Below are 22,030 nucleotides of genomic sequence, written 5' to 3'. Positions count from 1 at the left end.
AGGAGCGGAGGGAGGGTGTTAGAGAGAAAGAGAAAGAAGTGAAGCCAGGGAGCTCAGCACAGCCAGCATGGCGAGCCAAAGGGACTTCACACACAGAAAAACATGGATTAATGTCCTTCTGCGACTCTTACAGCTGTTATTGCCGTACATTCAACACGGGGGAGCTCAGTTTCCTGGTGAGGGAGACCTCTTCGTCTTATTTATTTAGTTCACGATTGCAACGCGAGTGTGAAAATGTCGGAGGAACTGCCGAGGGCTGATTTGACAAGTATTCAAGTGCACTCGTTATGCTAAAACGGCACAGTATTCACTGTATTTACCTTAAATCCGGGTTCTTTTGACAGTGGTTTCGTTCGTATATCTATATTCTTAACGTTACGGTTTTATATTTTGATTCAAATCTGAACAAAGACGGATTAAGCGTTTTTTGGCCAGTTATTGGTTTTGTTCGATTTCCTGTGTAATGCATTATGCTACAAAGCTCATATAGCTTCATACAGCTGTTATTCACTGCAGTCTATGGGAACTAAGCGTATATCCGATGTTTACAATAGAAAACATAGGCTAAGAGTATTATTGCACATTTAAATGTGTTTCCAGCTGCATGTATGTGGATTGTTGTCATGGTGTGAGCTCTGGACTAAAATAGCTTGTCCGTTCAATTGCACGCCTTTGTCATACATACACGCCAGTTAATTTACTGCTTACAGTTCAACTGCTGCAAACCATACATATTTGATAACACATAATAAGACAAACACTAGTCATTTTCCGATTTCCTGTATGTTTGTGTAGAGGTAAGAATTGGCCTGGTGTTTGTTGTTGGTATGCTTGCTTGATGATCTACATGTTTCTCATTTTCTCTTCTTGAAGCACGGACTCAGATGCCCAGCGTGGTTGAAGTTTGGCAGGCTGAGGACGCAGACTTCTTCATGCCATCGCAGGTATGTGAGCTGGTTAAAAAAACCAAACAAATATGACGTCATAAGCTGGACGTTTTTATTACAGTGCAACTTCACTTCATTGTGAGCCGAGAGCACGTGCGAGACGTGGTGCAATGTACTGTTACATTTGCAAAGGTGGCACACAAAAAATAAACAACTTTATTCTTTTCATATGGATGTTTCAATATGATTTATTGTGTATTGATTTTTGCAGTGCTTATATGGGCAGGGCGATTGTTTATGGTAAAATGCGTTTCCATGTGGAGGCGGGAACAGACGGGCATCTTTCTGTAAAAGAAAGACTCGAAGAATCTGAAAGAACAGAATGATAACATTTTTACATGTTTCAAGTTTTCGTCTCAGATAACAAACAGGCATCAATTACAAGCAGCACATATTAAAACAATCTATTATGTTATTGTTAAAGTAGCCTTTTAAATGGATTTCTTAAAGGTATAGTTGACTCAGAAATTACAATTTCATCATTTACTCACCTTCATGCCTATTTGACTTACTTTTTTCTGTGGAACACAATTCATTGAGGTATGTTTTTATAGGGGTGGATTTTGACTTATTTACACTAATTAGTTCACCCAAAAATGAAAATTCTATCAACAGTTACTTAATCTAATGTCGTTCGACACCCGTAATGCTTCTTTGGAATAGAGTTTAAGATATTTTATATTTAGTCCGAGAGCTTTCTGTTCCTGCACTGAATACGGTATACTGTCCCTTTCCTGAAAGGTAATACAAATAGTCCATATTTGACATCAGTTGGTTAGTATCCGATGTTCGGAGGTTATAAATGAGCATATTGATTCATGATTTGGATCGCAGGTCACACTGCTGAAATCACGTGAAATTTGCGATTCTAATTCTGAATCAATACTCTGTAATATTTATTAGTGGTAATATGATATCATAACAGTTCGAATCTTTGTTTGCGGATTGAAAACAAACACGAAAGAGAAGACAATGCTGAATAAAGGTGTAGTTTTGGTTATTTTTCGATGCTTCAAGAGATTATAACTAACCAACTGATGTCAAATATGGACTACTTTGATGCTGTTTTTATTACCTTTCTGGAAAGGGACAGTATACCGTACATACATTCAATGGAGGAACAGAAAGCTCTTGGACTAAATATTAAATATCTTAAACTTTGTTCCGAAAATAAATGGAGGTGTCAAATGACATTAGGGTAAGTAATTATTGACAGAATTTTCATTTTTGGGTGAACTAACCCTTTAAGATTTCAGAGATACTCATGATAAACATGGGCAAAATTGCACAAAAAGAGTTTGTTGTGTGACAGCATTTCTGTGCCAAATACACTCCTTCAGGATGTTTTTTGTTTTTTAGTATGGCCCTGTATGACGTCATATAGAACGTAACAACTTGTATGGGCACTTCTCACAGAAGAACACATGCGCACATCAACCAGAGGGAGAGTACGACCAATAACAAGCTTTGTTCGGGTTAAGGAAGCCATCGGCAGCATTGTAATTGTGTTTTTAGACCATAAAATCAACAGTGTGTTTTTGGTTGTGAGGGAAGGATAACCTTGTTCAGCTTCCCAAAGAATCAAGTGTTAAGGCCGGCGTACACTGTTAGAATTTGGACACTTGGGAGGTTGTGAGATATTGCAGATGCTACGAGTAATTTAATTTGATCATTGCATCAAATCAGCTTGTACACGACACAACTGTTTGCACCGCGAGCCAGCCGTGATCACTCGAGCTTTCGTGTTAAACGCAGATACCGGAGCTTTCAATGTTGCTGATAGCTTTAGATGCAAAAAAAATAAAGAAAAAATATGTGTGCAAATGATTTTTTGAAAAGCTGATAACAGTAGCCATTTCTTTCAACCGAAACAACCAGAGGGAGTGAGACGGCACGCCGCGTGAGAGAGAAGTACGTGTGTGCGCGTGTGCGTGTATGCGTGCGTGCGTGTTTGTGTACGCTGTATGGTTGCAGCCACTGAGCTATATAGCCTAATAATACTCATAGATCAAGCCTATGTGACGTGGTTGTGCATGATTTGGCAATAGGGAACAGCCATACGCTGGGGAAAATCTAATTTTTTAAACATGCTTAAAAATTATTGTAAGGTCGGGAGGTGCTGCTAACGTGCTCGCCTTGTTTTGAATTTCCTCTCACACGGTGCGAGCCACGACTATACGAGCATCCACGATGTCCACACGATTTCTCCTGAGAGAAAAAAAATCGTCTGCGAATTTGTGTTGTTTACATTATACATTTAGAGTGAGTCAAAAGGTATCCAGGTATTGTGCGATTAATGTATTGTGTGTGTGTGTGCGCGCGTGCGCTCATGAGTCTTTAGCCCCACCCAATGTACACTTTTTCACAAGCTTGGCTGTTTTTGGATGGATTCAGAACAGCTTATCTGTCTTTTATTAATCTCATAAAACTAAAGACTCTTCTGAGATATGAATGATATGACCACTCATATCATTCATGCTGATTTGACCACTCTATAGGTACATGAGATTGGCGGAAACTGTGTGTGTTTTGACCCCTTTAACCAAACTGTTTTGGTAACTATTGACTTCCATTTAATGGACAAAAACTCAAAATATCTTCTTGAGGGTGAGTAAATGATGACAATATTTTCATTTTTGGGTGAACTGTCCCTTTAAATGGCAATGTCAACCAAAAATGAAATGAATTTTGTTCCAAACCTGTACGACTTTCTTCAGTGGAACACAGTAGGTGATGCTAGGCAGAATGAAAGGCTCTCTCACACTTTCATGGTATGGCAGACTGAGAAAAGAGTCCCTAACATTCTTCTTCCCATTGTCTTTTGCATTTCACAGATTAAAAAAAAGGCATACATTTTTAGAGCAGAAGGGAATGAGGGGAAAATAGTTTTTTTGGGTGAATTATACCTTTAAATACCTGATGTCTTTGCGTTGTCATGACCTTTGTTTGCCCTCATGGAATGCTAAATGGTGTGTCTGTTAATGAGTCTAATTACAAGCCATATGTGAGTTTGAGGCAGTATTATTATAGTTAATTGCTAAAACTTAAAATGATAATGGAAAATCTACAATTAAAAACTCCCTCCCTTCCCTCCCTGTGACTAAAAACTAAAAAAAGTTATTAGAAAGTAAGAGTTTTAAGTATGATCTGTATGATCAAGTATGATCTGACACAGATTTGCTATAAGATGCTTCCAGCCCACAGAGGAATTATATGATAGGTCACACAGAATAAAATAACATATTTCTGTATCTATATATTCATAAACATGTGCAGAAGAGGTATGCATAGATTGCATGATAAAATATTCTTTTGAATGAACATATAGCTATGCAAAACTTGATGTCATTGGCATTTGAGCCCAACACCTGGAACAGTAATAAAGGTGTGCTGTTTTTAGTGGTAGTGGATTTTTTGTTGTTGATTATGATCAGGCACACGAGACTGATTGAATCTGATAAAGTCATATATTTTTTCATGTTTCCTTTTGGGGCAGGAAGCTTAAACCACACAAACATGCACATAGACTGTTGCTGCATCAGAGGTTGACAGACAATTTGCCATTTTAGTGGTTAACGGTTATGCAAGCGACCTGTCTTATGGCTTGAGAATGGCTACAATCAAAGGGAATGGAAAATTCCATTTATAGTTCTCCGTTTGTTTAAAGGGGCTTGGTTTGTTGTCTTTGACAGTAGTGGAGGTGGTTGCAATGTTATCATATAAATCTGTACATGTTCATTTCTGTGATTAATATTTAACTTGTTAAAAATAAGTAACAAAGCAAAATCTTTTTTTTTTTCATGGCATCCTATAGCATTTACAGTATGATCACCCTACTAGATGGTGCGCATGTTGGCCTATTCCATGGCTCAACTAAACAGTCATTTAGGTGCTTTTAAAGCATTTAAGTGCAATAAGATGCAAAATCTGCATTGTGAAATGCATACACAAGAAACCACTTTTCAAAAAGTGTCACAGTACTGATTTGAGTTCTCTTTTGCATCTTCTCATGCTTGAATGGAAAAAATGTACAAAATGATGTAAACATTTTAGCAGAATATCCTCTTAAGCACAGTCTGGTGTTCCTTGTGTGGCAGTTAAAAATAACTCAAATGAAATTAATGTACTTTTTTAAAAAAAAAATTAATATTTTGTATTTTGGGGGAATTTTATGGTACCATATTATATTTTTGTAGTAGTTATAATCCAGGTATTTACTTTTTGAGCATAGTCCTGAAAATAAAATGTCCAGTTCACACTGTCAGAAAACTTGAATAGAGCACTGACTTAAGTTAGGTCTCCTTTTTAAAGAAGACACACGTGGCAGATTGCTAAAGTGAAAAAAAAGTGAGCTTTAAAAAGTTAGAGTCGAGACATTTTTGGTTATGAAAAATGCAAAAACATACTATTTAATTTTTATACATTTATACATTTCCCAAAACTCAAAAAAGAAAGTCTCTCCCTGCTCTTAACTCAATAACTTTTGTAGCTTAAATAAAGATGAATCTGTATTTAATTTTATATGGTACCGTTTTTTTATACACACACCTAAAGGATTATTAGGAACACCATACTAATAATGTGTTCGACCCCTTTCGCCTTCAGAACTGCCTTAATTCTACATGCCATTGGTTCAACAAGGTGCTGAAAGCATTCTTTAGAAATGTTGGCCCATATTGATAGTATAGCATCTTGTAGTTGATGGAGATTTGTGGGATGCACATAAATTTGTGGGATGCCTATAAATGCATTGTTTAGCTGTTTCAGGTTTGTTTGATTGGGGTTGTAGCTAAACTCTGCAGGACAGTGGCCCTCCAGGACCGAGATTGTGGACCCCGAGATTGTGGACCCCTCATCACGACTGAAAATGAAACTGCTTTCATATGACAGTTTCATAAATAATTAATTAACATTCACTTACATTTACATTCACTTAGTCACTTACATTTTAGATGCAATATTGAGTGCTTTTGTTCGGATTTCAGCAGCGAAAATCGTTCACACACAGCAGAACCGTAACGTGAACAATTCAGTGTTTGAATGAATCGTTTGAATCAACGACTCAATGCCACCTGCTGCCACCTACTGGAGGTTTAGTTTCATGTTTAAACATACTTTCCAACATTTCTAATGTGTCTATTCAAAACTACAAATCTCAAAACATTATTTAATGCAGTTGTAATTTTTCAGTGTCAATTATTTAATTGTATTGTTAACAGCCCTTATAGTGTCTTAATTTAATGTATTGATCAAATTTAATAATATAAAATTAAACCTGAAGCATAGCCTATATTTAATAAGATTAGGGGGGAAATGCCCTTTATAAAAGGTAAAAATATCACACATTTGAAATGATTCAATAAAAATTCACAAATATGCAGATTTCAATATGTCAAAGCTGATTGGACACTGGTGAGAATATTGCTTCAGAATAAATTATAGTTACAACACACACACACAAAATAAAAATAAAAATCTAACTTTTTTCCGGACAAGCACATTTTTTACTCGGACAAGTGAACAAGCACATGAACATGCTTAATGTCAAGCCCTGATCAGTGAGCCTTGGCCGCCCATGACCCTGTTGCTGGTTCACCACTGTTCCTTCTTTGGAGCACTTTTGATAGATACTGACCACTGCAGACTGGGAACACCCCACATGAGCTGCAGTTTTGGAGATGCTCTGACGTTAAGCATTTAGACGTTTAGTCGTTTAGCCACCACAACTTGGCCCTTGTCAAACTCGCTCAAATCCTTATGCTCTAACATTTTTCATGCAAGTAACGCATCAACTTTGAGGAAAAATGTTCACTTGCTGCCTAATATATCCCACCTACTAACAGGTGCCGTGATGAAGAGATAATCAGTGTTATTCACTTCACCTGTCATAATGTTATGCCTGATCTATCAGGAAATGTGTGTAAATATATACACACATCACAGAACTATTGATTCCTCAGACTGATGAAATGCATGAAACCCCTTCAGTGATGCAAGACCCCTCCGCTTCGCGTCGGAGTCCTGGTCACTCTGTCGAGGTTTATTCTGCGATGATAACCGGCTGTACATTATCCTGCTTATTACATGGCTAACGGTTACTTGTCTCATCATGTAAATTAGACACAAAATATTGTCTTGAGTTTAAATATTTTATTAGCCCTTTAATACGCAAAGCTTCTGCAAAGAAAAACGGGTCCAAACTGCTTTAAGCCATTGATCTATTGCTGAAGATTTTTTTTATTTTTACCATATATGTTGAAATGAATGCTGACAGGCAGAGATTACCCATGAATGAAAATTAGCCCATGATTTAGGTGTCATCCTAGGTGTATATGACATTCTTCCTTCAGATGAATAAAATCAGAGTTATATTTAAAAAGTCCTACCCAAGAGCCTGTCATATATACGGCATAAAGTCCATATCATATGCACGGGCAAAACTCATTTTGGCGTATACATTCCACGAGATTGCACACTCGTACAATTGATATGCATTATCACATGATCGTGTTGGACATTAATAGGCTGTATGCGTTTAAAAAAGGGTAACCTATTAAAAATTTACAATTGCTCAATTCAACGTGTTGGGAAATCGGCATTTTGTCCTGTGTCATCTTTATTTCAAACGATCTGACCCGAATATCATTAAAGATATTTTTGGATGACTCGTACCCACCCGCTCGTTTTTGATCTTTTTTTTTATTATAGTTAGTTTGGCAATTTGGCAAGTTAGTTTGGCAATTCAGTGTGAAATTATTTATCACACTGTAAAATGATTATGAATTGTTTCCGTGCAAATAATTGCAATTAATCACAGAAATGTAACACTTAAAAAAAAAAAAAAATTTAAAGGGGGGGTGAAATGCTGTTTCATGCATACTGAGCTTTTTACATTGTTAAAGACTTGGATTCCCATCCTAAACATAGACAAAGTTTCAAAAACTAATGTTGTACGTTTGATGGAGTATTTCTGTGTTAAAAGAGAGAGTTTTTTTCGAGTATGGGTCAGCTTGACGTCAAAAGAGCGGAAAGTCCATGACTAGAGCGAGAGAGGAAATGCACGGCCATAATACTCTCAGGTGCAGATCCAGTCATCTGTGAACGCGTCTATGGTTGTGCCGCGCTCCACTTTATTCCTATGGTTGACGTCGAGCGACTTCAACGCTTCAGCACAGCATTCCGGGAAGGCAGCGCTGCATTTGAACCGATTTGAACGCAGAAATGTTGGGAAGCTTCACAACATCGCTTCAGTCGCGTCGCAAAGTGGATCTCCACCGTTCACTGCTGTCAGGACTTCACCAAATCATACCAAACAAGTGTGTTATTGACAGAGCGGTCCCAGCGATAAAGGTTCGGTCCTGCTTTGGAAGCAGTCGGTGAGTAAAACTGCTTCAAATGTCTATGCTGTTGTCGCGTGAGTAAACATCAGTAAACGACACGATCGCGTGCTTCGGCATTCAAATGCGCTAACGGACTCCATTGTTGTATAACGTATAATCAATGAGATCATCTATGTATAACGTTACACTAGTCTGACGTGCAAAACCGTTTGGCTTGCTACTGCTAAGGTTTAGTCGCATACAATAGTCCATAAACCGAATCATGTCCTCATAAACTGCGAGTAAACACACACAAATGTTGACAGGCCACTAAATACAGTACATACCACAGAGATGGACGTCCTGCTGTTGCTGTTTCTCCTGTTTAATTTATTTCAGCCTCCGGATCTGGTTCTGGATCATATATCTATTAGCTGAGATCGATAGCGATGGGCTTCTCCCCGTTTGAGGACGTCACCGCTTTGTGCTCTCGTCATTCTTTAGCTCCGCCCACACGATACGCTTCCAGCCACTCGTTTTTTTCCGGAAAGACTCAGTACAGCTCATATTTCTTTTATAAATATAATAAAACTAAAGACTTTTCGGAGATATGAAGGATGCAATACTACTCTATAGGTACTCAAGATTGACATGAGATTGACTGAAACTGAGTGTTTCACCCCCCCTTTAAATTGATTAATAGCACCAATATGTGGTCAGCATATTTTATGCCACATGTAAATGTCATAGTGAAACTGAACCATTGCTGACACAAAACAAACCAGAAGTAATACAGCGTGGGGATATACTATTACTTTAGGTAGTTTCAGCATTTCTCATTTTCTTTTAGTTTAGCTTGCTGTACTAAATAGGGGTATTATGAAACGTAGTTGATCCATCAAAGAGTAAAAGTTTATAATTTGCAAGTGTTTTATCTCGTTTAAGTGTTGTTAAACCATTCCAGCACAAGAGGAGGTGAACAATTATTCAATTTGGTACTTGCTCACACATATGGCTTGTTTTAGTGAATTGATTCCTCTTTTGTGTCTTCTTGCGCTTGAACGGACACATGCATTCAATAATGTCAAAATGCTTGTCTTGGCTAGTATTCATGTGTAAACGGTTGATTTTGTCTTTAGTGATGTGTTTAATTTATATTGGATCTGTGCATTCTGCCTTAAAGTGACAGCGCATATATATACTGTCTATGTCATTAATGTAAATCATACAACAAAACTTAGCTTTAACAAATATTAACCTATATTTAAATTATACAGTTAATATGCTTTTTTTTTTTTTTTTTTTTTTTTACAATTTTAATTAGATTTCTGCACCTGAATTCTTCAATTAGACCTTGCTAACTTGGTTATTGTATTTATCTTTGCTTATAATTAGTGTATTCTAATACACTATTTTTGTTTTAGGAAAAAAAAAATCTTTTTTTTTTATACTGACTATTTTTAAATATTTTTTAATTATACTGACTGTTCACTTGTCTCTAATTGTTTGAAGTTTTTGCTGAGTTGAAAAATTATCCAATCTGTGACTCAAAAACCGTTATATGATCCAAACCGTGAGTTTTATTATCCATTGCACCACTAGTACTAAAATAACTAAAACTAAAATAAAAAAATATATATAAAAACTATGTAGACATATTCAAAACAGACAATAAAAGAGTTAAAAATACACCATCAGATTGGAGTAGTGTTTTTTTTCTTCTTCTAGTCAGCATCATGGGAATATTTAAATGAGATCTTGCCGTTTAATGCTGCTGTGGTTCATTACATAACTGAAAAACAGTACAGGAAAGTCATAAGAAAGTGGGTTACAGTGTAACTGAATTATTCTGAAGTTCAAAAGGGTAACTGTATTTCCCTTATGGACTTCCTCTGATAGAGACCCTGTTACTAATAGCATATCAAATTATAATTTTCTAAAATGTTGAGATGTTTTTATTTAAGGAAATGGGCTTAATAATTATTTTAATATGTTGTGTTTAGAACTTGAACAAAATAAATAAATAAGGTCAAATGTACAAACCGCTTTCTATTTAAGAAACATTATCGGCTCGACAACTGGTTAAAAGCAGATCCATAAATAGACTTTGATTCATTTGTAGTCAATATAGATGTCAAGAGTGATTGAGTAAACCTGCAGCATTCCATTTAAAGAGAACCACCCTCACCCGATGATGGATGAATGCTGCATTTACTACAGGTTCCCTGAATGTTTCCTAGCCAAGATTCATCCAATCATTGTAAAATGTGCACTTCTAGTCATCTGACACCAGGCAACCAAGTGGCCCCTTTATGCATCTATTGTATGCCTGTAGGGCTATAGTTAGTTCCTATGGAGACCCTTTTGTAACAGAGCGCAGATACACTCGTCAGTCATAGATTCAAGGCTCTCTGTAAGATGGTTATTTCAGTAAATTGCCTATGATGTGCTACAGGCAGTTCATGCAATAGTATGGCTGTATGTGTTGAAATCCTACAGTGTTCCCTTTCAGCAGTGTTGCTTTCAAAATAAGCTCAGCTCAAGTATACTTGTACTCTGAATTTGCAGGTTTCTGTTTCCAGCTTTCCAGGAAAGTGGGTTTTTTAGGCAGCACTTTTACTTGCAATGCTAAAGTTAAAGGAGTACTTCAGCGCTGGGAAGATGAGTCTGTATTTAAACTGGGTCATTAATGTAGTAGAAATGTGAAATTATTTTTGAATTCGGTGCTTTCTAGTCTGAGAAAAGATAGAAAATGTATTTTTTTTCTCATGGGGATGAAAGACAACAATTCTCAGAATGCTTTGCTGCCCTAAAAGGCCACTCCCAAAGCCACTGGTACTAGATTACTGAATCACTTTCACTTTCCCACCGCGACCACGTTCATTTTCATAAAATCAGTTCAGTTAGAGAACAGACACTACAATTAAAAACTGATCATTTGAATATACTCCAGGGTTTCTACTGATACAAAGCCATATGCTAATCGATGAAGTAACCCTTTAAGGAATGTAATGCATACATTTCTTGGATATTACAAGTGTGTTCATAATGTGCACTACTGTTCAAAAGGAATAGGGTCAAGTCTGCATTTATTAGATCAAAAATACAGTAATATGGTAAAATATTACTATTTAAATAGCTTTTCTATTTGAATATATTATATGTTAAAATGTAATGTATTGCGATCATGGCAAAGCTGAATTTTCTGCATTATTACTCGAGTCTTAAGTGTTGCATAATCCTTCATTCTAATGCTGATTTGTTCAACATTTCTTATCAATCTGAAAACAGTTGTTCTGAAGTTTTAATTTTAATTTTTAATACGTTTTTACTTTTACGTTTGATGGATGGGAAATAAAAATAACAACTTGAAATCTTTTGTAAAATTATATTTAAAAAAATTGTTTTCACTTTTGGTTTTATGCATCTCTTCTAAACATTGTGTGTCTCTTATTCAAAAAAAAAAAGACAAAAAGAAAAATTGGTAGCACTTTATTTTATAGTCCTGTTCCCACTAACCCTGAATCTACCCCTAAACCTAACCTCAACCCATGTAGTTACGTTATCTTTACCAGTTCTTACTTAGGCAAGTACACAGTAAGTACACATACTGTAAAGTGAAGTGCAATCAAAACATTTTACTCTAAACCTCTGTAACTGTGCCTATGTAATATGCTGTTATATAATCTTTTGAATATAAAAAATATTTTTTTCCCCTTCCAGGCAGAGGAGCAGCACAGTGAGAATGTTCCTCGAGAGGAGAGGTAAGAATTTTTCTTAACCACAATCCCTTTGAGACTTTCCTAGAGTTTGCTATTTGCATTTTTATTTCTGTAACTTTTCTTCAGGTATGGTTAATAAAATTAAAAATGTTAATGTTGTTGGTAACCCACAATTTGTTGCATTTAACGTTACATAGTTTATTACATTTTCATGTCCAAAACTTGAAGGACAAAATTTTACCTTTTTAGTATTTAGTCTATTTTGTAACTCCCCTAAACATTTTTTTGAAGGCAGGGCTGGTTTGTTTCAACAATGCAAGGCAAAAACTAAGCCTTTAGAGAACACCAGCTTTCTGTTTACTTTACATTTGCATTCATTTGACTGGCATTTCCTAAGATCAACATATGGTTTTATTAAATATATTTCAATTGCAAGATATGAATAAGAGCTCAGTATGTAAACAAAATGGCAATGAAGTCTATGGAAAAATGGAACAAGCCTGCTAGGTGATACATTGTTTACAGCTGTGTTTTCTTATCTGACCACGGCTGCATATCTTTTATTGTACCATTAATGATTAGTGCTGCCTTTGACACCATAGATCACAAAATTATCATTTCCACAACAGATTAGAGAATTACATTGCCATTTTTGGACATATGTATTTACATTTTCATACACATGTATCCAAAGTTACTTTCAATAAATGGTTTAAGACAAATAGGGAGCACTGATGACATGAGTTGACTTGCTTTGAGTTCGAGTCCTGGCTTGTGGTCCATTCCCAAACACATTTCCTTTTCTTCTGGCACTTCCTGACACTGTTTCTGCTGTCCAATTATAATAAACCCATGCAAAAAAAAAAGTCTATATACAGTAGAGATTAAAATTAGAGAACAACATACAATTTCCTAAATTTCAAGGTCACTGCTTAGTCCTTTTTGAAATTATCCTAACAGGAGCTTAGGAAAAGTAACTTAAATAAGACAATTGAAAAATTACGTTGGTCAAAATTAGAGAACACTTTCAGATACCTTCAAGCTTTGGGGGTTAATCTGGCACTTGCTGCTAATTTCCGTAATAATCTGGCAAACCCTATTTAACTTGAAGCAAACTTTCCAATTTCCACTGACTTTGCAAGATGGCAAGCCACTCTAAGATTACTGAAACCCTACGACACCTGGTTGTCCAGATGAAGGCCAAAGGGATGACCCTTTCAGCTATTGCAAAAGAAGTTGGTCATTGCAAATCTGTAATTTCTAGAATATTGAAGCTTTACAAAGACACTAATTCATTCACGTACCCAAAAAGGTACGCAAGACCAATGCACGAGAGGACAGGACAATACAGAGACTTTCAATGTGGAATTGGTTCAACACTGCAGCTGGAATTACTCGCTAGTTCAGAGCTGAACACAGTAAGGATCTGTCTCGCCATACAGTGTCTTGTCATTTAAGAGAATTCAGACTGAATGCTCACTCTGCAGTGACCAAGCCCTAACATCAGCAGAAAGAATCAAAAGGCTAGACTAACCTTTGCTGAGGAGCATGTTGTGTGAACAGAGGAGAACTGGTCCAAAGTTCACTTTACTGATGAATGCAAGTTTAATTTATTTGTGTCTGAGGGAAAACATTATGTTCAGCATCAAACTGGGGAAAGATTGAATCCAAAGTGCTCAAAGAAGTCAGTGAAAGATGGAGGAGGAAGTGGCATGGTTGCGTGGGATGTTTCTGCTGCAGGAGTTGGGCCTATTATACAGCTACATGGCAGAACCTCAGAACCTGCTTATCAGAACCCCCTTCGGCAACATGTGGTTCCTTCACTGCAAGCATATCCCAATCAGCCCGCGTTTTTTATGCAAAGCAATGCCCCTGATCACACTGCAAAATGGGTAAAGCAGTTCCTTGAAAGTGAAAACATTGAAACAATGAAATGGCCAGCCCAGAGTCTGATCCAAACCCCATTGAAAATCTATGTAAAATCATTGGCGACAAATTTATGGCTAAGAAACCCACTACAGTTACCGGAATGTGGAAGAGACTGGAAGACCAGTCCAAGAGACTGGACCAAGACGACACCGGAGCAGTGTGAGTATCTAGTGATGTCCTGTGGCCGCAGATGTGCTGACCTCCTTCAAAGCAAGGGCCTCTATACGTCCTACTAATTTTTGACTGCTGTAAGCATCACATTTTAGTTGTAATGTTTTTTTTGGTTTTTTTTTGTGCTGCAGTGGTTATTGTTCTCTAATTTTGATCACAGTGTTTTTGACAAAATAAAGGTTTTTGTTGAAGTACCTTGATATTTTCTAAAACATGCTAACACAATGGTATAACCACAGCTAATCTTCCTTTAAACTTCAAGCAATGAATATCAACAATATTTCTGAAAAAAATCTAATGTTTCTAAATTGTTCTCTAATTTTGATCTCCACTGTATATAGGCAGATGATTCGCTGTGGCGACCCCTGAAAGGGAACAGCCGAAAGAAAAGAAAAAATTAACATATACATATTTATATTTAAGTGATGCAACAAAACAGTTAGTCCATGGTTCAATACATACCTCGGTTTTTAACCACGTTTTTTGTTTGGTTCGCTTTTTGCTATTCTATTCTTAGGTGACAGGAACAGAAAGTTTTTATCGTTTTTATACTCTTTCTTTATTTTACTTAAAAAACTCTTAAAAATCCTTACTTAAACTTAAAACTACTTTTATAAAAACCATTGTACACATTCCTAGTGTATTGTATAATATAAAATATATATAAAGATTTAAGCTGCAGTGGCAGCTCGGATGTACAGTAGCATTTAATAATGAAATTGAATTAAATGTAGGCTAAAATTAAAACTACAGTCTTCAATTTACAATATACATTGATTTAAAGTTTTTTTTCAGTAAGTGATTTGTCTTTGTCTTTTGTTGTTTTATTAACATAATTTTAGAGGTGAACTGTCCCTTTAAGGACAAGTGTTCACGGCCTGCTCGCATCTCATATACAGACACAGAGATTTTACTTTCACTTTAGACATAACCGACTGTGTTTTATATATGTTAATCTTGTGTGTGTTTGACAGTATTAGCGCAGTAAGACTGATTAGTCCAGTAATCACGTGTATTTGACAGGATTTTAGTGCGCGCTCAGTGCATGTAAAACAGTGCATGCACGCGAATGAAATGTTTAACTGGCAAGGCTTTAAAATTCATGCAAATAATGAACTTTCGTGATCGTAAATAACTGTAGTGTTCCTTGAGTATAACTCTGACACCAGCATTTCAAGCGTGGCTAAACACCCTCTAACTTTAGTGCATTGGATATTTGCTCTTATCAATGCATGGACTCACAATATTTAAAATGGAGAGAAATAGAAATAATTAATGAAATGGAAAACCGAGAGAACTTCAATTCACAAGCGTGTGTGTGTGTGTGTGTGTGTGTGTGTGTGTGTGTGTGTGTGTGTGTGTGTGTGTGTATAACAATTAAATGTTGGTCGACTGCCACTTTTCCAGAATAAGGAATATACAACTAAGAATATTAGGGCTGAACGATTAGTTGCATCTGCAATAATATTTTTTTTTTAACTGCAAAGGCTGCGATTGCACTCTGGTCACATGACACGCGAGAGTAAAGCAGTCTGCAGAAGAAGCGTCAACTTGGCATGTTATACCTACAGGCCTGCCCAACAAGAAAGAACATTTTGTTTCATTTATCTAATATTGTGTTGGTCATACTATACAATAGAGGTGGGAGAAAAGATTCTCGATCCAGTGATTCGGGACCAATTCTGAGATCCGATTTTAACTGCAGGTGCGCAATGGTGGTGCGTGTGTTTTAGAAACACCTGTATTCAATTATTTCTGCGATATCCAATGCTTAAAAAAATGGATTGAAGCCCGGCTATGATTTGAAATCTTTCCCTCACTTTCTTGGGGTTTGACTCTGTCACTTAAAGCAATTCATGTATTGGTTGTTTGAATTCTGCACAATAAGAAATAAGTTTGCTTTATTAATTGTTAATTGTATGAAAAACATGATGTGTGCACTCCAAGCCAGTGGTATTTATTTTGATAGATTTATTGCCATCAATAACTGTGGATCATTTGTGTAATTGATCATATTCCAAGACGACTAAATACATCTGTGGTGCATGCAAATTTCACTCTCACTCTCTTTTAGGAACTTTTTTTTTCACTTCATTGTGTCTTTGCCACATCCTCTCATACTACCCGTCCCCTATTCTGTAGATCTCATACTGCTATCTCCCTGTAGCAGATGTTTCATAGTTCACATTGTCTTTTCATTGTTGACTCAGGGTAACAGCATGTTCTGTGGGTTAGTCCTAATCAGGGACTATCACCAAGCACAATGGCTGCTTTTAACACAACAGCATCAACAAGGCTCACTTCCTGTATCAACAGCAAAGTGCAGTTTCATACCCTTGCTGCAAAATGGATATCGCACACGCTGTTGAATGCTTGTAAAAACAAACAAACAAAATATTCACTGCAGAAAATAAACTCATCCATCATTTTTGTAATTTTTAGTTTTATTTGTTTTATTTTAAATAGAAACGTTGAGTTTTAAATAAAGCTGCGGGTGACTCTGGGTTTCAAAACAAGGAAGCAGAGATGATACTTTCACTCTGATAGGTGAGAATTGAATGAGTAGAAACTGTCAAATTTAAATGAAATCTGTCGATCGTCCTGCAACAGTGCATAAAGCATAGTCATACTACTTGTGTAATAATAATAAAAAAAAGATTGATAATACAGATTTAATTATTGTAAACTAATATATGAAAATACAATATAAAAGTATTGTGTTTATTATATATTTGTTCTTACAGTCTATTATGTGGGCTTGGATTACCCTTTTCATCTTTCACGACCTTGCAGGTATGGGGAAAATGTATGGATTTACAGGCATGAGGGTTTAATTATAGTTTAAAGTAGGGCTGTGCAATATATAGAAATTATCTAAATATTGCAACTCTACATGTCGCTATATGCATATCGCAAAGGCATGCAATATTTGTATGATTTTAATAGGCTACTTCAACATTGTGAAAAGTGTTAATTTTGGGTCAACACAGAGCAGAGAATCGACTGGGCACATGACTGTTACTCATTTGACTTGTTTGATGTTAAAAAGAGTTATTAAACACAATAATTTGCAGTCTCACGCTGTCTGACACACACACACACACACACACACACACACACACACACACACACACACACACACAGACACACACCGAAACATGAATGATTTGTGACATAAATGTTTGTTAAAACACTGCTGGTCACTTTCAGAAGTTGTAGCGATGCTTTCTTTTCCCAGAAAGACTGTGAAACACAAATGGTTTCATTGTTTTTTAAATATTTTTTTAAAATATAATTTAAATAGATTTTACACACTAATTGCAAATCGTATTGCATATCAAATGTCGCATTATTTAACAAGATGTTGCATATCGTATTTTTCTTCAATATCGCACAGCCCTAGTTTAAAGGTTGGTGATGTGTTAAACAGAACTGAAAATACTACTATACAATTATTGGTTGCTGTATCAGCATTATCAGGTTAGCCAAGGAATTTAATAAACAAAAACAAAAAAAAGGGATGTGGTAAAATTAGTTACTACCATTTTAATTCCAAGGCACAGAATCTGTTACTTGAAGAGCAACAGAATGCTATATATATATATATATATATATATATATATATATATGTATGTATGTATGTATGTATGTATGTATGTATGTATGTATGTATGTATGTATGTAATGTATGTAATGTATGTAATGTATGTAATGTATGTATGTATGTATGTATGTATGTATGTATGTATGTATGTATGTATGTGTATGTGTGTGTGTGTATGTATGTATGTATGTGTATGTATGTATGTATGTATGTATGTATGTATGTATGTATGTATGTATGTATGTATGTATGTATGTATGTATGTATGTATGTATGTATGTATGTATGTATGTATGTATGTATGTATGTATTACAAATTGACCTAAAGTGCCGCTGAAATATATTTCTAATCAAGATTTTTTTTTACAAGATATGGCTCATTTTAATCCCACCAGCTTTTGTGATAATGTTTCAGTGAAAAACTAAACTTTCAAAAAGTATTCTAATATTCACAGCTTGGTAAAGCCCATTGAGTCAATTTTTGCAAAGACATAAGTGTTGTCACCTTATCATATGAGCTTCACCTGTGACACCTGTGTGTATAAAAAGAACCCCAGTACGCTAGACCTTCACATCAACTGCAACTAGACCTCTGCAAACATGCCTAAGATTCACCCAGAGACTAAAGTTTGGATTATCAAGAGGCTGAAGACCAGATCCACTGCTGATGTGGCAGACACCTTCAATGTGTCTCAGCGTCAAGTACAGAGGATTAAAAAAAAGATTTGAAGAGACTCGAGACGTTTTTGACAAGCCCAGGTCAGGCAGACCCCACAAGACAACTGCTCAAGAGGATCGTTTGTTGGCTCAAAAATCCAAGGCCAGCCCATTTTCCACTGCAGCAGAGCTCCACGAGACCTGGTCACCTGAAGTCTCTGTGTCAACCAGAACAGTTTGTCGGATTCTGTCTCGAAATGGCCTCCATGGTTGAATCAGTGCCCAGAAGCCAGCACTAAACAAAAGACAGTTGAAAAACCGTGTGGCATTTGCCAAGGCCCACAGCCTGATAAAAGGATGGTCGCAGGAAAAGTGGCAGAAGGTGGATTTTTCAGATTAATCTTCTGTTGAATTACACCACAGTCGCCGCAAATATTGCAGGAGACCTACTGGTGCCCGAATGGATCCGAGATTCACCCAGAAAACAGTGAAGTTTGGTGGCGGAAAAATCATGGTCTGGGGTTACATCCAGTATGGGTGAGTGCGAGAGATCTGCAGGGTGGAAGGCAACATCAATAGTCTAAAATACCAAGAAATCTTAGCTACCTCTTATATTCCCAACCATAAAAGAGGCCAAATTCTGCAGCAGGACGGTGCTCCATCGCATACTTCCATCTCCACATCTAAGTTCCTCAAGGCGAAGAAGATCAAGATGCCCCAGGATTGGCCAGCCCAGTCACCAGACATGAACATCATTGAGTATATGTGGGGTAGGATGAAAGAGGACGCATGGAAGACGAAACCAAAGAATATTGATGAACTCTGGGAGGCATGCAAGACTGCTTTCTTAGCTATTCCTGATGACTTCATCAATAAATTGTATGAATCCTTGCCAAACCGCATGGATGCAGTCCTTCAAGCTCATGGAAGTCATACAAGATATTAAATTTGAATCTCACAGCACCACAACTTAATTTACTGACATATTTTTGTATTTGCAGTAAATTTGTTCAATTTCTGTATAGGCGACAACTTTTGTCTTGCCAAAATTTGACCTTTCTGTCTTGATTAAATGATAAATATTTTTTCTATGAAAATTATTTATTTCAGTGCATTAAACATCATTTGGGAGGGTTTTATTTTTTCATATGAGCTATTTCTAACACCAATTAATTAATTAAAAGTCAGGTTAATATCAGGTATTTCTAGAAAATACAAATATATTATGTGTATGCAGCATGCTTTTGGGAATTTCATGGGAGCAGTGTAACATTCTTTTGCAGGCAAGCAGAACAGGGCTAGTGGGTTGTCCGAACAGAGAAGTGAAATGTTTTGACCACACTGCTTGTGCACTAGACAGAAGTCAAATTGACCAACTGAAGCACTGACCAACAAGAACCTGCTCTAAAGCCAATGGCGCAGTATTTTTTGTTATTTAAAGAGCGCGTTAGTAATACACGCATATAGACAGGTGCACCACGTGCGTACGCTCTGCTTGTTACACACACACAGGGACGTAACAGCAGCACATGAACATGTTTGAATATTAAAAATAAAAGGATTCCTCTCTGGAGAAGAGTTCAATGTTTCAGCTTGCAAAATCCTCCATGTAAAAAGCGAATCTGCCATGGTACAAACACAACTGGCTTTTAAAGCCCTAAAATTATTCTACATGTTTCTAATTCTTTTTAAAAAAAAATGTTTTTATTACAAGTATAATCCTATTTATATTTTTATTACAAGTATAATCCCCCCCCCCCCCCCAAAAAAAAAAAAAAATTAAAAAAATAATATAAAAATAATCAACTTTAAACACGTGGATTCTATCTTAATCTTAATGTATAACTAAAATGTAACATTAGCAGGCATTGAGCTTGTCAGGGCTTTGGACTTCTGATAGTATTAATACTGCCTTAAGCAAGAGAATGTGCGTAGGACATAGCTGTAGGACCTGATAAGCTATTATACATTATACATTGCACCAATAGCAGTGCATAGATTGATTAACCTTCAATGGATAATTGTCATGAGTTAAAACAAAAAAACCTAATTCCATGTATCTGGTCCACTATTGGAAGAGTATAATACTACTGGTGTTCAGAGTTTGCTCTTTGAACTTTGCTCTTGCACTTGTGCATCTATTGGCAGGGGGGACTGTGACGGCATATGGCTGTGTATTGCAGATTATTGACTATCTACAGCATGCAGAGCAAAGAGAAAGAGACCATGTTATGGGTTATCTGAGGTCTATAAGATGACACATGGATTTGAGTAGCTAATTTTTTTTAATTGTTAATGGATTTTATCTGCATCTAAAACACATTATTCTATATTATGAAGTCTCTTTTGAAAGCAAAAATGCCAAGTACTTGACTACATCCCTTTGGATTTGATTTAAACACTTTTGAGAACTTAATAATATAACAATTTAATATATTTAATTATTTTCATAATTTAACTAATTTAATTCCCAGAACCTGTCAATTAAACCTGTAAATTTCTTTCTCGAGTTAATTTTTTTTTCTCATGAGGTAAATGAGACAATCTATTATTAGGTATGTGTGATACATATTTTGGAAACGCCTATTTCTACACAAAAAAGAATTTCAGGAACAATGATTCTAACATCAGACAATCAAACTAATGGTGTCCATTGCAAGTTTACAAATTAAAGGTGTCATGAACTGGCTTTTTTATTTTTTATACTGTTATCTGAGGTCAACTAATGATGTTTGTGTGTTTTTTACATTCAAAAACATCATAACTAATAGTAATAGGCTATTTTCTACACTGGTTTTGAGGCTCTCTCCTGAACGCTGGCTTTTGATGGGCGTGCCGCACTGGAGACTTGGAAGTTAAGGGATAAGGTTTGGATAAGATTTGCATATTTAATGAGCTTCATCTCCTCTGTCATATCTATAGAGACAGAGCGACACGCGTCATAATCTGAAAGCCACGCCCACCGGGGGGGAAAACAAACCAACCGTCTCCATTGACTTTCTATTGCGGGAAGCAACCTCCTTGTCATTTCAGACTTATTACAAAAAAACAAACAATGTCTAAAAGCTGATGTGACGAGGTGTACAGAAAACAAGCTTAAAAACCCAGGAACAAAAACCCAGAAGTTTTTATAAACTGTTGACCCAAAAAACGAGTGTTTAAGGACAAAAAAAGTGGATACAGGCACTTGAGACAGTGCGAGATGCTATATTACACTGAGAACTACGCCCACTGGAGGGGAAAGTAATCAGCGACAGGAAATATAATATATAATACTGACATTTGGATATTTGACAAAATGTTTACTGCACATGTAGGCATACTGAGGCATACGGAGTATGAGCCTGTATCCACTTTTGCCTCCTTAAACGCTCGTTTTTTGGGGTCGACAGCTTATAAAAACTTAGTTATTTGTTTTTTAGCTTGTGTGCTATATACCTTTTCACATATCAGCTTTTAGACATTGCGCTGTTTAGACATTACAATATTACTTGGCCAGCCCAATCGGTGGATATAAGCGCAAACACACGCACTCACGCCGGCGGGCGTACGTTTTGGTAGCCCGTCTGGAAAACGCATAGCCCCTGGACTACTATTACATATAAAAAAGACATTTTACTCACATAAGTGTGTTGCACCATTCTTGTCGGATCCAATATACAGTTGAAGTCACAGTATTGT

The 22,030-nt window shown here is 36.3% G+C and overlaps 1 protein-coding gene across 4 annotated transcripts in view; it reads left to right on the top strand.

Moving 5' to 3' along the window:
- The window catches only part of tmem131l (transmembrane 131 like), a 69,700-nt gene continuing 47,670 nt past the window's right edge, over positions 1–22,030 (top strand). For 2 of the 4 annotated variants that reach the window (XM_067441660.1, XM_067441661.1), the window contains exons 1-3: positions 2–176; positions 874–944; positions 11,990–12,030. In XM_067441660.1, coding sequence (XP_067297761.1) covers positions 68–176; positions 874–944; positions 11,990–12,030 — 221 coding nt within the window. In that variant the 5' untranslated portion in view covers positions 2–67. Of the gene's footprint in view, positions 177–873; positions 945–11,989; positions 12,031–22,030 lie in introns of all 4 variants that reach the window. The other 2 variants (XM_067441662.1, XM_067441659.1) reach the window with 2 other exon arrangements.

The sequence above is a fragment of the Pseudorasbora parva genome, chromosome 4 (genome assembly GCF_024679245.1).
Source record: "Pseudorasbora parva isolate DD20220531a chromosome 4, ASM2467924v1, whole genome shotgun sequence".
In the NCBI taxonomy this organism is placed as follows: domain Eukaryota; kingdom Metazoa; phylum Chordata; class Actinopteri; order Cypriniformes; family Gobionidae; genus Pseudorasbora; species Pseudorasbora parva.
This window is presented reverse-complemented; position numbering and strand designations above follow the sequence as displayed.